Source organism: Bison bison, unplaced genomic scaffold (assembly GCF_000754665.1).
Source record: "Bison bison bison isolate TAMUID 2011002044 unplaced genomic scaffold, Bison_UMD1.0 scf7180017858048, whole genome shotgun sequence".
Taxonomy (NCBI): Eukaryota; Metazoa; Chordata; class Mammalia; order Artiodactyla; family Bovidae; genus Bison; species Bison bison.
This window is the reverse complement of record NW_011488621.1, coordinates 1699851-1715297: the sequence shown is the minus strand read 5'-3', so window position 1 is coordinate 1715297 and position 15447 is coordinate 1699851. Positions and strand designations below refer to the sequence as shown.

Genomic DNA, 15447 nt, shown 5'->3' with positions numbered 1-15447 from the left:
GTTGGGAAGATCCCCTGGAGGAGGGCATGGCAACCCACTCCAGTATTCTTTCCTGGAGAATCTCCATAGACAGAGGAGCCTGGCGGGCTACCATCCATGAAGTTGCAAAGAGTCAGACACGACTGACTAAGGATGTGCACACACAGACACCTCCATAATTGTTTCCTTTTTATTTTTTTTAATTCAAAGTCAATAAGGAATGTACTCCCTTTCTTATTTCCACTTATTCTCTCCCCCAATACCCCAAATATGCAGGAGCATCTTGAGGATTAGCCCATGTCTGTTCCTCAGCTTCCCTCAGCCGCCCATTAGCTTCTGCTGTGTGGAACTTGATTCTCCTCACCTCGGCTGTTTCCTCCCCGTGGTTCTCTTACTCTGGGCTCAAACAGTCTCCTGCTGTGTGAGACTTTGTATTCTGTCAAAAACTTAATCATAGCCTTTGATAATTTCTGGGGCTCTTTCCCTACCTATTTCCCTCCTTTCCATTATTCTTGCTCATCAGTGTACCCACTTGATCCTTCCTGAATGCCAATTCTGTCTTCTCAGCTCTGTGAAGTGGCTGCATTTTGCATGGGTCCCCTATCATGTAGTGGCCCACAAACTGCAGCAGAAAGCTGAGATGATCTGAGAGCTGGCCTCTTTTGTTTTCTTTCTCTCAGAGAACTCAATCCCTTGCTGCCTGTCCCCATTGCTGGAAAGCAGTTTATATATTTTGTCCAGTTGTCTACTTACTTAGGGAGGATAGGATAGTCTTTATATTGGTTACTCAGCATGGCCAGAAGTCAAAATTGAACATTGACTTTTAAAGAATTAAGACCAGGGCAGTCTTTAGAAGAACTTTTGTAGATTTTGATTATTTCCTCATGGTGTTGCATAACTATGTCTCCACTCATATTTTAAATTTGAAATGTCCAAACTTTGAAACTCAAAATAGTGCAAAGGTCAGCTTTAGTCCGGCTTTCCTGTGGAGATAGACTGGGGCTATGTGAAGGGAAGGACCTTAAATATGTGACAGTTAGAATATAGTCTCAGATCTAGCACACGTACTGGGAGGTGTTAAGGAAATTGTCTAACCTGTCTGGATCTCAGTTTATTCATTTTGTGAAAATGAGGGAATGACTTTGTTTCATATTTTAAAAAAATTATGCAAAAGAACTGGGTTGACGTTTCCTAGGCCTTAAATCCAGTGGCTATTTTTGGTAAGTCATCCTTTTCCTCATGTAATATGCTTTCATATTCTTGTTGCTCACTACAAAAACTTCTCATAATTTGACATACAGTTCAACTTTGGTTCTTTTCTTGCATCTAAATCTAGACTGGAAACAGATAGTCCCTCATCACTGGAGGGCTTCTATGTTCCACACTTTTACTTACTGTGTTGCCAAGGTCTGGAAGAGCACTGTTAAACCAGTTTTTATAAGGATCACATGGGGAGCTTATTTAAGATGTAGTCTTCTGATGGTAACCTATAGTGATCATTTTGAAAAGTATTTGTTGTTTTTTCCAGTTGCTAAGTCATGTCCAACTCTTTGCAACCGTGTGGACTGCAGTAGACCAGACTCCTCTGCCTTCCTCTATCGCCCAAAGTTTGTTCAAATTCATATCCATTGAGTTGGTGATGCTATGAAACCATCCCATCCTCTGTCATACCCTTTTCCTCTTGCCTTTAATCTTTTCCTTCATCAGAGTCTTTTCCAATGAGTCAGCTCTTCACATCAGGTGGCTAAAGTATTGGAGCTTCAACAAAAATCCTTCCAATGAATATTCAGTGTTGATTTCTGTAGGATTGACTGATTTGATCACCTTGCTGTCCAAGGGACTCTCAATAGTCTTTGAAAATATCACAATTCAAAAGCATCAGTTCTTTGGTTCTCAGCCTTCTTTATGGTCCAACTCTCACATCTTTACTTGACTTCTGGAAAAACCATACCTTTGGCTATCCAGACCTTTGCTGGCAAAGTGATGTCTCTGCTTTGAATACCTCATGTAGATTTGTCATAAATTTCCTTCCAAGGAGCAAGTGTCTTTTAATTTCATGGCTACAGTCACCATCTATAGGGATTTTGGAATCCAAGAAAAAATGCCATTGCTTCTACTTTTTCCCCTTCTATTTGCCATGAAGTGATTAGACCAGATGTCATGATCTTAGTTTTTTAAATGCTGAATTTCAAGCCATGTAGATCTGTACATGACTACTGGAAAGACCATAGCTTTGACTATATGGACCTCTAGTCTTTCCCATTCTATTGTTTTTCTCTCTTTCCATTGTTCATTGAAAAAAGCCTTCTTCTCTCTCCTTGGTATTCTCTGGAATAGCATTCAGTTGGTTATATCTTTCCCTTTCTCCCTTGCTTTTCACTTCTTTTTCTTCAGCTATCTGTAAAGCCTCCTCAGACACCCACTTTGCTTTCTTGCAATTCTTTTTCTTTGGGATGGGTTTGGTCATTACTTCCTGTACAATGTTATGGACCTTTGTCCATATTTCTTCAGGTACTCTGTCTATCATATCTAATCCCTTGAATGTATTCATTACCTCCACTGTATAGTCGTAAGGGATTTGGTTTAGATCATTCCTGAGTGGCCTGTAGGTTTCCTCCATTTTCTTTAGTTTAAGCCTGAATTTTGCTATAAGGAGCTGATGACCTAAGCCACAGTCTTGTTTTTTCTGACTCTGTAGTTTCTCCATCTTCAGCTTCAAAGAATGTAATCAATCTGATTTTAGTATTGACCATTTGGTGATGTCCACGTGTAGAGTTATCTATGACCAATATGTTCTGTCGGCAAAATTCTGTTAGCCTTTCCCTGCTTCAACTTGTACTCCAAGGCCAAACTTGCTAGTTAGTCCAGGTTTCTCTTGACACCCTACTTTTGCATTTCAATGCCCTATGGTGAAAAGGACATCTTTTTTTGGTGTTAGTTCTAGAAGATCTTGTAGGTCTTCGTAGAATCAGTCAGCTCCAGCTTCTTCAGCATTGGTGGTTGGGCACAGACTTGGATTATTGTGATGTTGAATGGTTTGCTTTGGAAACAAACTGAGATCATTCTATCATTTTTGAGATTGCACCCAAGTACTGCATTTCAAACTCTTTTATTGATTATGAGGGGTACTTCATTTCTTCTATGGGAATCTTGCCAACAGTAGTAGATATATTGGTCATCTGAATTAAATTCACCCATTCCCGTCCATTTTAGTTCACTGGTTCCTAAGATATCAGTGTTCATTCTTGTCGTTTCCTGCTTGACCATGTCCAGTTTACCTTGATTCGTGGACCTAACATTCCCGTTTCCTGTGGAGTACTGTTCTTTATAGCATCGGATTTTGTCTTCACTACCAGGCACACCCACAGCTGAGTGTTGTTTCTGCTTTTGCCCTTCTTGTATTTCTTTTTCTTTGGGATTGTTTTGGTCATGCCTCCTGCACAATGTAACGAGCTTCCATCCATAGTTCTTCAGGCATTCCATCTACCAGATCTTATCCCTTGAATCTGTTAGTCACTTCCTCTATATAACAGTAAGGAATTTGACTTAGGTCATTCCTGAATGGCCTAGCGATTTTCCCTACTTTCTTTAATTTAAGCCTGAATTTTGCAATAAGGAGCTCATGATCTGAGCCACAGTCGCCTCAACTGCCGGTCTTGTTTTTGCTTACTATACAGAGCTTCTCCAACTTTGGCTGCAAAGAACATAATCAATCTTATTTCAGTATCGACCATCTGGTGATGTCCATATGTAGAGTCGTTTCTTCAGTTTTTGGAAAAGGGTGTTTGCTATGACCAGAGTGTTCTCTTAATAAAACTCTGTTAGCCTTTGCCCTACTTCATTTTGTACTCCAAGGCCAAACTTGTCTGTTATTCCAAGTATATCTTAACTTCCTACTTTTGCATTCCAATCCCCTATGGTGAAAAGGATATCGTGTGTATATGTGTGTGTGTGTGTGTGTCCGCGCGCGCGTGTGTGTGTTAGTCTTGAAGGTATTGTAGATCTTCATAGAACCAGCCAACTTCAGCTTCTTTAGCATCAGTGGTTGGGATGTAGACTTGGATTACTGTAATGTTGCATGGTTTGCCTTGGAAATGAACTGAGATCATTCTGTCATTCTTGAGATTCACTCAGGTGCTGAATTCTGGATTCTTCTTTACTATAAGAGCTACTCCTAAGGAATTCTTGCCCACAGTAGTGGATATAATGGTCATTTGAATTAAATTGTCCCATTCCCATACATTTTAGTTCACTGATTCCTAAAATGCCGATGTTTACTCTTGCCATCTGCTTGACCACATCCAATTTACCTTTGTCCACTAAAAAACTAGTCGCAACCTGAAAGTAGAGAGTTATTTGGTGGGAATGTGGCCGAGGAGCCAGCAGGTCTGAGCCTTGAGAAAACTGCTCCAGAAAGGTGGGAGGGGGAGTCAGGCTATATGCTAGTTTGAAACAAAGGGGGCAGGCAGTCTGAACATCAAAGATTATTGTGATATAAGGAAAATTAGATAGCAAGTAAAGGAATGTAGCATTCTTCTGTGTTTGGGAAGATGCAAGCCTCCGGGCTCACTGAATTTATTCCTTTCATATATACTTCTGCTATCTGGAGCCAAATCCTGTTCCCTGATTGTTTGCATCCTTAATTCCCTGTTCACCCTACGGGGTGGCAGACATGGTGGATGGCTGCTTCCTGTATTCCCCCAGGCTCCTCAGCAGTCACCATGGAGTGTGGTGGCATCTGCGGGATCACAGGCACAGTGTTCCCTTTTGGGAGCCCTCATCCACATTTGGAAACTGGAAATTGCTGGTGGCTGTGACATTTCTTGCCCACCAATGTGGCAGGAAATATTTCATTTCACACCTTAATTCATGGACCTAATATTTCAGGTTCCTATGCAAAATCGTTCTTTATAGCATTTACTTTCACCGCCAAAGTCATCCACAACTGAGTGTCATTTCTGCTTTGGCCCAGTGGCTTCCTTCTTTCTAGAGCTATTCGTAATTTCCCTCCACTCTTCTCCGGTAGCATGTTGGATACCTTCTGACTCAGGCAGCTCATCTTCCAGCATCATATCTTTTTTCCTTTTCATACTGTTCATGGAGTTCTTGTGGCGAGAATACTGGAGTGGGATGCCATTTCCTCCTCCAGGGAGGCATTTTGTTAGAACTCTTCACTATGACCCATTCATCTTGCGTCGCCCTGCACAGCATGGCTCACAGCTTCATTGAGCTACACAAGCCCCTTCACCACAGCAAGGCTGCGATCCAGCATGGGGTTGAAATGTTTAGAAATATTGAAACACTATGTTGTGTAACAGGAACTAACATAGTATTGTAAGCCAGTTATACTCCAACAACAAAGAAACAAAAACTCATAGAAAAAGAGATCAGATTTGTGGTAATCACAGGCAAGGGCTGAGGAGAGGAAGGAATTGGATGAATGCAGTTAGAAGTACAAGCTTCTGTTATAAGATAAATAAGTACTTGGGATGTAGGTATAAATATAATTAACATGGTTTTATGCTGCATATGAAAGTTGTTGAGAGAATAAATTCTGAGAGTTCTCATGACAAAGAAAAATATCTTTTTGTCTATTTCTTTAATTTTGTATCTATATGAGATGATCAATGTTCACTAAACTTCTCATGGTCATCATTTCAGATTGTATGCAAGTCAAATCCTTATGCTGTACACCTTAAACTTATACAGTGCTGTATGCCAGTTATAACTCAATAAAAATGAAAGGAAAAAAAATACGGACTTCCGAATCCTAGTCCTGGCCCAGTAATCTTCAGTTTAAACAGTGTAGGTTGTTTATGGATGATAAACAACATAGGTTGTTTATTGTCCAAGGTTCGTGTTTTGAGAAACACTAGACCAGCATTGTACTTTTACTGGGAAAAGCCACTATGTATATTTGTTATCCAATTGTATTTAAACTTTGTTTTTGAATATACCCCAGTATTTATTAGCTACCTCTCTAGATACTGCAAATCGAGACTTAGAGTTAGTAACTATGAGGCAGTGGTTAACTATTCCCACTGAGTTTAAGATCTAAGGTTGAAAGTTCAGAGGAATTCAAATAATCTAAGTACTGGCAATGCTAAGAAAAAAAATTTTTAATTTGTCTTATTTAAAAATGCTACACAATAGAATGAAGGAATAAATCAACTGATGCATAAATTTGAAGAAAATGACATTTGTGCTTCTGTATACACACAACCAGCTGTTTTTACTAGTTTGCTACTTTTAGTTTCCTTATCACTGTTTATTTCATTATGATTACAGTAAATTATGATATGTGTTAAGAACATAGACTTTAAAGATAGACAAATTCTGGGTCCACATCTTAGCTGGATAACTAGTTCTAGGATCTGGATTTTAAGTATTTGTTTGCTCAAGTTGCTACTGCTTGAGAATCTCTAGGACTTAAAGAAGGCAGGACCCTGCAGTATGCCAAGAAAATTAGTTAGGATCTCTCATCTTGATGGACCATAAAAATGGAAGGTGGGCATCAAATTTGACTTTGATTGCAGTGAGGTTTTCAACTTACCATCCATGGATGGAGTTTAGAGACACCATGAATATATATAAATAACAAAACATTAAAGTAAGCAGATTTCATCATTTTCACAAATGGGTCCTTGACTTCCAATAAGACAGTTGAAAACAATTTTATATTATTCTTACAGGGAGGGAAAGGTGGGGTGTTTATTTTTATTAAATAAACTGGAGAACACAAGCAGCAAAACTGAGTTATATAAACGGCAAATGTTTGCTGGCATCCGTCTTCCTTCCCGAAGACACAGTGCCACCCCCTGGTGGTACAGCATCAGTTTTTAAAAATTTAAATTTATTTATTTTAATTAAGCAATGGCACCCCACTCCAGTACTCTTGCCTGGAAAATCCCATGGACGGAGGAGCCTGGTAGGCTGCAGTCCAAGGGGTCGCTGAGAGTCGGACACGACTCTACTTCCTACTTTCACTTTCACTTTCCACTTTCATGCATTGGAGAAGGACATGGCAACCCACTCCAGTGTTCTTGCCTGGAGAATCCCAGGGATTCTCCTGGTGGGCTGCCGTCTATGGGGTCACACAGAGTCGGACACAAATGAAGCAACTTAGCAGCAGCAGCATTTTAGTTAGAGGCTAATTACTTTACAATATTATATTGGTTTTGCCATACATCAACATGAATCCGCCACAGGTGTACACGTGTTCCCAATCCTGAACCCTCCTCCCAAAATTCTCCTTTCTGAGCTTCTTATTTCTTCCTGTCAGCTATCCTGAATTAACTATGGGTGTATTATTTTAATTCTTCCAGGTTTACATGGACTGTAAGAACAAGAGTGTGGATGTGTCTTTGGTCCATTGCACAGGTAAGGGAGTATCCTTGACTAACACTGGACCTGATCCTTCTGCTGCTCCATGAATCCTTATATCACTTGTGCTTTCTTATAGCTTCCTTGATAAAAGCAATGAAATACTGTGGAAACCTAGATTCAGAGAAGCCAATTTTTTTTGAATCAGTATCTGCTGCGATAAGTAACATACATTTAAATAAGGTGAGTTGAACAAGTTGGTGTGCCAGAATCATAAGAAAATTGGAATGCAGAATCAAGGGTTTTGTGATTTTTATATTAGACTATTATTCCATTTGCATCTGAAAACCTATTAAAATGTGTCCCCTCCTCAGAGTCCTCTGCTCCAAGCAAAGAAATTTTTTCATTCCCTTTTTGGACAACGTATGAACACTGTTTAAAAATTTGGAGTTTCCAGCAATATCACTGTTTAAAGGATCTGGTGATCACCTATTAAGTGCAAACTGCTTGATTATAAAATAAATGCATCTTCCAGGATCCACTATCCTGGAAGTTGGAATCTACCTCTGTCAAATAAAAAAACCCAAAATGTAACCAAATAGCTCTTAACTGCTCTGATACCCTTTACTCTAAGCTCATATATATTGCCATTTTTGGAAACAGTATTTGCAGAAGCCAGCACTCACGTGGTCTGAAGTGTCAAAGTTATCTTCTAATACTGGGCTGTATGGTTAATTTTCCACACAGTCAAAGGCTTTGGCATAGTCAATAAAGCAGAAATAGATGTTTTTCTGGAACTCTCTTGCTTTTTCTATGATCCAGCGGATGTTGGCAATTTGATCTCTGGTTCCTCTACCTTTTCTAAAACCAGCTTGAACATCTGGAAGTTCACGGTTCACATATTGCTGAAGCCTGGCTTGGAGAATTTTGAGCATTACTTTACTAGCGTGTGAGATGAGTGCAATTGTGCGGTAGTTTGAGCATTCTTTGGCATTGCCTTTCTTTGGAATTGGAATGAAAACTGACCTTTTCCAGTCCTGTGGCCACTGCTGAGTTTTCCAAATTTGCTGGCATATTGAGTGCAGCACTTTCACAGCATCATCTTTCAGGATTTGGAATAGTTCAACTGGAATTCCATCACCTCCACTAGCTTTGTTTGTAGTGATGCTTTCTAAGGCCCACTTGACTTCACATTCCAGGATGTCTGGCTCTAGGTCAGTGATCACACCATTGTGATTATCTGGGTCATGAAGATCTTTTTTGTACAGTTCTCCTGTGTATTCTTGCGATCTCTTAATATCTTCTGCTTCTGTTAGGTCCATAAACTCCAGTACTTTGGCCACCTCATGCGAAGAGTTGACTCATTGGAAAAGACATCTGATCTGATCTGATCTGATGGTTAATTTTAGAACTATCCCTAGAAATTTGATTTACCACATTTTTTTTTTATCTTGAATTATTTTCAGTTCAGTTCAGTTCAGTCGCTCAGTCGTGTCTGACTCTTTGCAACCCCATGAGTTGTAGCACGCCAGGCCTCCCTGTCCATCATCAACTCCTGGAGTTCACTCAAACTCACGTCCATTGAGTCGGTGATGCCATCCAGCCATCTCATCCTCTGTCGTCCCCTTCTCCTCCTGCCCCCAATCCCTCCCAGCATCAGAGTCCTTTCCAATGAGTCAACTCTTCGCATGAGGTGGCCAAAGTACAGGAGTTTCAGCTTTAGCATCATTCCTTCCAAAGAACACCCAAGACTGATCTCCTTTAGAAAGGACTGGCTGGATCTCCTTGCAGTCCAAGGGACTCTCAAGAGTCTTCTCCAACACCACAGTTCAAAAGCATCAATTCTTCGGTGCTCAGCTTTCTTCACAGTCCAACTCTCACATCCATACATGACCACTGGAAAAACCATAGCCTTGACTAGATGGGCCTTTGTTGGCAAAGTAATGTCTCTGCTTTTGAATATGCTATCTAGGTTGGTCATAACTTTTGCCTTTGCTTATTCCTGGAACAGCATTTATTGTCTCCCTGGGTCATCCTCATTACATGCAACCAGAACAGTATGCATTTACAAAGTAATAAAAATTTAAAAATAATAATGCTATTATTATTATTTCTACTGCTACTACTACTAAATGTTACATATTATGAACATTCATTGAGTGCTCATTATGTTCCAAGACTATGCTAAGAGCTTTACCTATATTTCTTCACTAAACTCACCACAAGCTTATGAAGTAGATACTATTATTTAACCTATTGTTAGAAATGAGGAAACTGAGGTTCAGGGAAGTTTACCATTTGTAAATGGTAGAGCCAGTTTCAAAGTCAGCAGTCTGACCTGGCACTTAGGGCTATAAACTTCTATACTGTGATGCCTCAGAGAATTTCCATTTTCTTAGCTTGACGAGACAGCTGGCTTCAGTTTCTAATGTTCTTTTACCTACGGTTATCAACTTAAAGTTAAGTAGCAAGTGGGGCTTCCCAGGTGGCTCAGTGGTAAAGAATCCGCCTGCCAATGCAAGAGCCACAGGAGACGCAGATTTGATCCATGGGTCAGGAAGAGCCCATGGAGGAGGAAATGGCAACCCACTCCAATGTTCTTGATTAGAGAATTCCATGGACAGAGGAGCCTGGCAGGTTACACTCTGTGCGGTCGCCAAGAGTCAGACGTGACTGAGTGACTGAGCGCACGCACACACACACACAATAAACCCAGTATTCTTACCTGGAAAATTCTATAGACAGTGGAGCCTGGCTGGCTGCAGTCCATGGGGTCATCCATGGGGTCACAAAAGAGTTGGACAGGCACTTAGAAACTAAACAAGAAAACAACAAGTAGCAAGTGCTAATTTCTTTCTCTTCTGTTTCAGAATTTGAGCATACTCAGTGACCACAGTGAAATCTGAGACTCTTTTGCTGCAGTACCGTTCTTTTAACAACTTCCCTGAAAAGGCCATACTCAAGTGTTTTGCACAAACTTTTTTGTTGTGTAGAACCTACAAATGACCCTTATGACGAGTGTGTGACTTTGTAACTGCATAACTGCTCAAGGTTTGCCAACAATTTTATCTAATCTTTGTCAGTAAGTAAATTCACTTTGTAGGTTGCTGTATAGTTATCTTATGAAAATCAGTATGCATTTAGTTTTAGTGTACTGAAAGATAAACGTGAATTTATTTCCTTTTTTTTAATACCACAATATTTTGTGTTAATTTAGTTTTGTTGTAAGTTGATTTGTAAAAGTGAGAAGTACTTTGTCCTATTATAGGAGATTTAGAACATTTGCAAGTCATCTGTAAAAATGCAGAATCATATGTAACTAATACAAAGAAACAACTTATCAAGTGTGGCATTTTCCCCTACCAAAAAAGCCATTAAATATCAATAAGCCATGAAATATTCATGTAATATGATACAAAATTCACATAAAGTAAGTCAAGCAAAAACAAATGACAAATTGGAAACCATTCTTCTTCATATCTTTCCATGCATGGAAGTCTTCAGGAATGTTTTCATGTCACTTTTATCCCAGTGAAATCAGGTTCTTGACTTTGGTTTTGTTGTGACTGTTAAAAATATTTAGGATCTTCAGACCTTAGGCCTAGTTTGCACATCCCCACCCATAAAAGTCTCTATTTTCAGCTTAAGTTTTGTTGGAACTAGAAAATATGGAAGTTGCACATTTTATGTTTTTTCACAAATATGATTTATAGATGAGAAAGTATCAACAGCAGAATAACTTTGTGCTATTCCAATATAGGATTAGCTATAGTAGTTTGAGACTTTCCTATTTCAGAGATAGTCAATATACTATAATACATTTATCTGTCTAAGATAGATAGATCTCCATAGAATGCTTGATTTTTTTTCTTTTGTTAGAGAAGAGCTTAGATAAATGCTTATCTGTAAACCTACTAAACCAACAGAGTAATTGACAAGTAAAACCACAGGCTAGGCTGACTTGTATATATGTTTCTACATATATTTTAAATCACATATAGTTTTATATGTTTATCTACCAATTTGATTTACCTATGAAGAAATATCACTTTCAAAAATAGGTATAGATACATGCATTAATCTTAAGGCATTTTAGCTGTTCTAGAAATTACCAGTTAACAAAAAGCCAAGTACTTTGAAGTGAATTTGAGAGTTTGCAAACAAAATTAAAAGGCTTTAATTTTAGGTCACTTAGGTGTTTTTCTGGACATCTGTAAGAGAAAATGCTAATATTTGCCAAGTGATTTAATGGTCCCTAGCAAATGTATAACAAACATTCATATGGCCCTTGTTTTTACCATTAAATCCTAAGCAGACAGTGTAAAAGAGGAATAATAAACATTTCAAATTTTCATAACTTATTTAGCTATGTTAATTTTGATTGACATGAAATACAAAGATAGTTTTTGTCCCACAGGAAGCCTCAATCCCTTCATCACTAATTTGGACTGAAATGAGTGAAGCCAATTTTCCTTCCCATCAAATACTGTTCCAAGAAAAGGTGGAAGTAATACCTAAAAGTAAACTTTCCTTAAAAAGAGGAATTTCACTCTGCTTTGTCTGATTAAATTATTCCAGTTGTGGATGGTGGCAACACTCACTGTCTCTAATCCATTCGTCAGGGGCACATAAATGGATGTATTTCTATGCAACTTTGGCCTATTATTAAATTTATGCACTGTAGACATTTTCTAATTTGTTAGAGATTATGGACTGTAGATGGAATTAAAATCATTACAGTTAATCGACAGATAGTTTCTTCTATTTTTTTATTGAAGCTAGCACACAATTCCTTGAGAAGATGTATTTGAATGCATTTCAGGGTTTATAGTAGATATTTAATGGATAAAGCTTAAAAGTCATAACTTTCATCAAATATTATTGTTTTCAAAGTAAAAGAAGATCAAAACAAAGGTACCATAAACCCTTTGCTCTAAGGTTTATCCTGCATGCTAAGGTCACAGTGACTATAGACCTGGAGGAGCTCCCTGGAATTAAGTTTTGAGAGCCCAGTGACTCAGTATGAGTTTCACACACACAAGATCCTAAAATATAAATGTTTATTTCAAAACAGATATTGACAATAGAAAAATTACAATAAGGTCCTGATGCTAGAATGTTCCTAATCATGTTGAACTATTTTTATGAGATTACTTATTTTTGTATATGGTAAGTTACTTACATATTACTTATTATGGTAAAATAAAATAGGGAAAAATTAAAACTGACCTATAAGAGTGTTAAGGATTTAACGGAGTGATATACAATATACAAATTAACCATAAAGCAAATAACCAGGAAAAGACTGTTAATATTACATTTATACAGATTAAATGTCCTTAATTTACCATTTGTCTTTCATTTTAAAGATTATTTGCCCCCAATTGTATGATTCCAGTGTTAAAAGTCTAACTTGAATTACTTTGCAGTAATTTATTTGACAGATCTCTATTGTGTAAATGCGTAATGTAATGAGAAAAGAGATCTCTCTTTTTTAATGAAAATGTAAATGTGTTGATACCCTGTATGGATGATGTTTGACATTTAGTGTTTACCCAAATATGTTTTTGAATAGGCATATGACTGGAGGTACTTGTTCTGCATTCTGCAATAGGGATGATCATCTAATTCAACATAGACAGTCCTTCTGGTATTGATTTTGTTGCCAGTTTTTCAATAGGGAGTTTAGTAAGGCTTGCACAATCTAGAGATTTCTAGTTACAAATCATATTATCTAATATGTCACACTTATATTTTTATGTTTTTCAATATATTTAATTACTTTTTAAATAATCCTTTGCACTGACTCAGCATATAACAACCAATTTACATGGAAAATAAACTGAAATATGATTACTGTGTTAAATGGATTTCTGACTATTATTTCAAAGTACTTACTGAAGAGCAAATAGTACATTTTTCCTTGCTTAGACTGACCTACAGAGTATTATGTGTTGAAAATTACTGGATTCAATATTCTTTGTAATTTATTCCTACAAAATTTCAGCCTAAAATTGTGAAGTGTTGTATGTCAATTTACAGAAGTTTAATAAAACTACTTTTTGCTGCAACACTACTTTTATGCAGTCCTTTAAACACCAAGTTTAAATCCTTTCTTGTTCTAATTTTAATTAATATGTAATTTAATTTGTTAATTTGTTTGGCTCTTTGTTTATATACTGTTGTTTGTCTTTTCTGAGTTTCTAGGCTGAGTTCAATATTCTCCAGCATTTTAAAGGTTATTGTTCAAAGAACAAGAACATAAGGCTCTCTTCCAGGTGTTGGAGATATGGCAGTGAATTAAGCAGAAAAAAAAAAAAAAAAAAAAATCCCTGCCTTTATGGAGCTTACATCCTTACTGGGGAAGACAAAATAAATGGAATAAATTTTAAATACCTTTATTTAAGTTAAATGAAAATGTGTGCTAAGAATAGGAATAAATTAAGGAAAGAGGATAAAATGTGTGGCAGAAGGTGGGCGCTGTGTCCCAAGGTAGACTGATAGGCATGGCGACTAATGAGAATGTCTTAGGAAGCTCAGGCTGCTGTAATCAAATAGCACAGACTGGAGAACTAAACAATAGACATTTATCTCTCAAAATTCAGTAGGCTGGGAAGTCAAAGAGCAAAGTAGCACCTGACTCAGCTTCTGGTGAAAGCTTATTTTATGTCTTGTAGACAGCTACCTTCTTGCTGTCCTCACATGCCCTCACATGTTAGAAAGAGAGTGCTCTCTTGTTTCTCCTCTAAAGGATCCTATAATTCTGTAAGCTTAGGATTTCACCCTTATGACCTTATTTAACCTTTATACTTCCCTGTATGCTCACCCTCCACATACAGTTACACTGAGGGTTAGGGAAACACAAGTCCATAGCAGGGAGTTATAAATATCTTCTATATTAAAACATTCCTTTTTATGTCTGAAAATTAGGCTTGCTGGAATTTTATGTTAGGTTGGCTAAAACATTCATTTGGGTTTTTCTGTAAGATGTTACAAAAAACCCATGTGAACTTTTTGGCTGACCCAATAGTGGAGGTGATGGAATTCCAGTTAAGCTCTTTCAAATCCTGAAAGATGATGCTGTGAAAGTGCTACACTCAATATGCCAGCAAATTTGGAAAACTCAGCAGTGGCCACAGGACTGGAAAAGGTCAGTTTTCATTCCAATCCCAAAGAAAGGCAATGCCAAAGAATGCTCAAACTACCGCGCAATTGCACTCATCTCACACACTAGTAAAGTAATGCTCAAAATTCTCCAAGCCAGGCTTCAGCAATATGTGAACCGTGAACTTCCTGATGTTCAAGCTGGTTTTAGAAAAGGCAGAGGAACCAGAGATCAAATTGCCAACATCCGCTGGATCATAGAAAAAGCAAGAGAGTTCCAGAAAAACATCTATTTTTGCTTTATTGACTATGCCAAAGCCTTTGACTGTGTGGATCACAATAAACTGTGGACAATTCTGAAAGAGATGGGAATACCAGACCATCTGATCTGCCTCTTGAGAAATTTGTATGCAGGTCAGGAAGCAACAGTTAGAACTGGACATGGAACAATAGGCTGGTTCCAAATAGGAAAAGGACTATGTCAAGGCTGTATATTGTCACCCTGCTTATTTAACTTATATGCAGAGTACATCATGAGAAACGCTGGACTGGAAGAAACACAAGCTGGAATCAAGATTGCCGGGAGAAATATCAATAACCTCAGATATGCAGATGACCCACCCTTATGGTAGAAAGTGAAGAGGAACTAAAAAGCCTCTTGATGAAAGTGAAAGAGGAGAGTGAAAAAGTTGGCTTAAAGCTCAACATTGAGAAAATGAAGATCATGGCATCCGGTCCCACCACTTCATGGGAAATAGATGGGGAAACAGTGGAAACAGCATCAGACTTTATTTTGGGGGGCTCCAAAATCACTGCAGATGGTGACTGCAGCCATGAAATTAAAAGACGCTTACTCCTTGGAAGGAAAGTTAGGACCAACCTAGATAGCATATTCAAAAGCAGAGACATTACTTTGCCAACAAAGGTTCATCTAGTCAAGGCTATGGTTTTTCCTGTGGTCATGTATGGATGTGAGAGTTGGACTGTGAAGAAGGCTGAGTGCCGAAGAATTGATGCTTTTGAACTGTGGTGTTGGAGAAG

The 15447-nt window shown here is 38.1% G+C and overlaps 1 protein-coding gene across 5 annotated transcripts in view; it reads left to right on the top strand.

Annotated features, from left to right (window-relative positions):
* SLC26A7 (solute carrier family 26 (anion exchanger), member 7) overlaps positions 1 to 13365 on the top strand; it is a 170217-nt gene extending 156852 nt beyond the window's left edge. For 4 of the 5 annotated variants that reach the window (XM_010861984.1, XM_010861993.1, XM_010861978.1 and 1 more), the window contains 3 exons: positions 7305 to 7359; positions 7442 to 7545; positions 10173 to 13365. In XM_010861984.1, the coding sequence (XP_010860286.1) occupies positions 7305 to 7359; positions 7442 to 7545; positions 10173 to 10208 (195 nt within the window). In that variant the 3' untranslated portion in view covers positions 10209 to 13365. The remainder of the gene's footprint in view (positions 1 to 7304; positions 7360 to 7441; positions 7546 to 10172) is intronic. The other variant, XR_827212.1, reaches the window with a different exon arrangement.
* The last annotated feature ends 2082 nt before the right edge of the window (positions 13366 to 15447 follow it).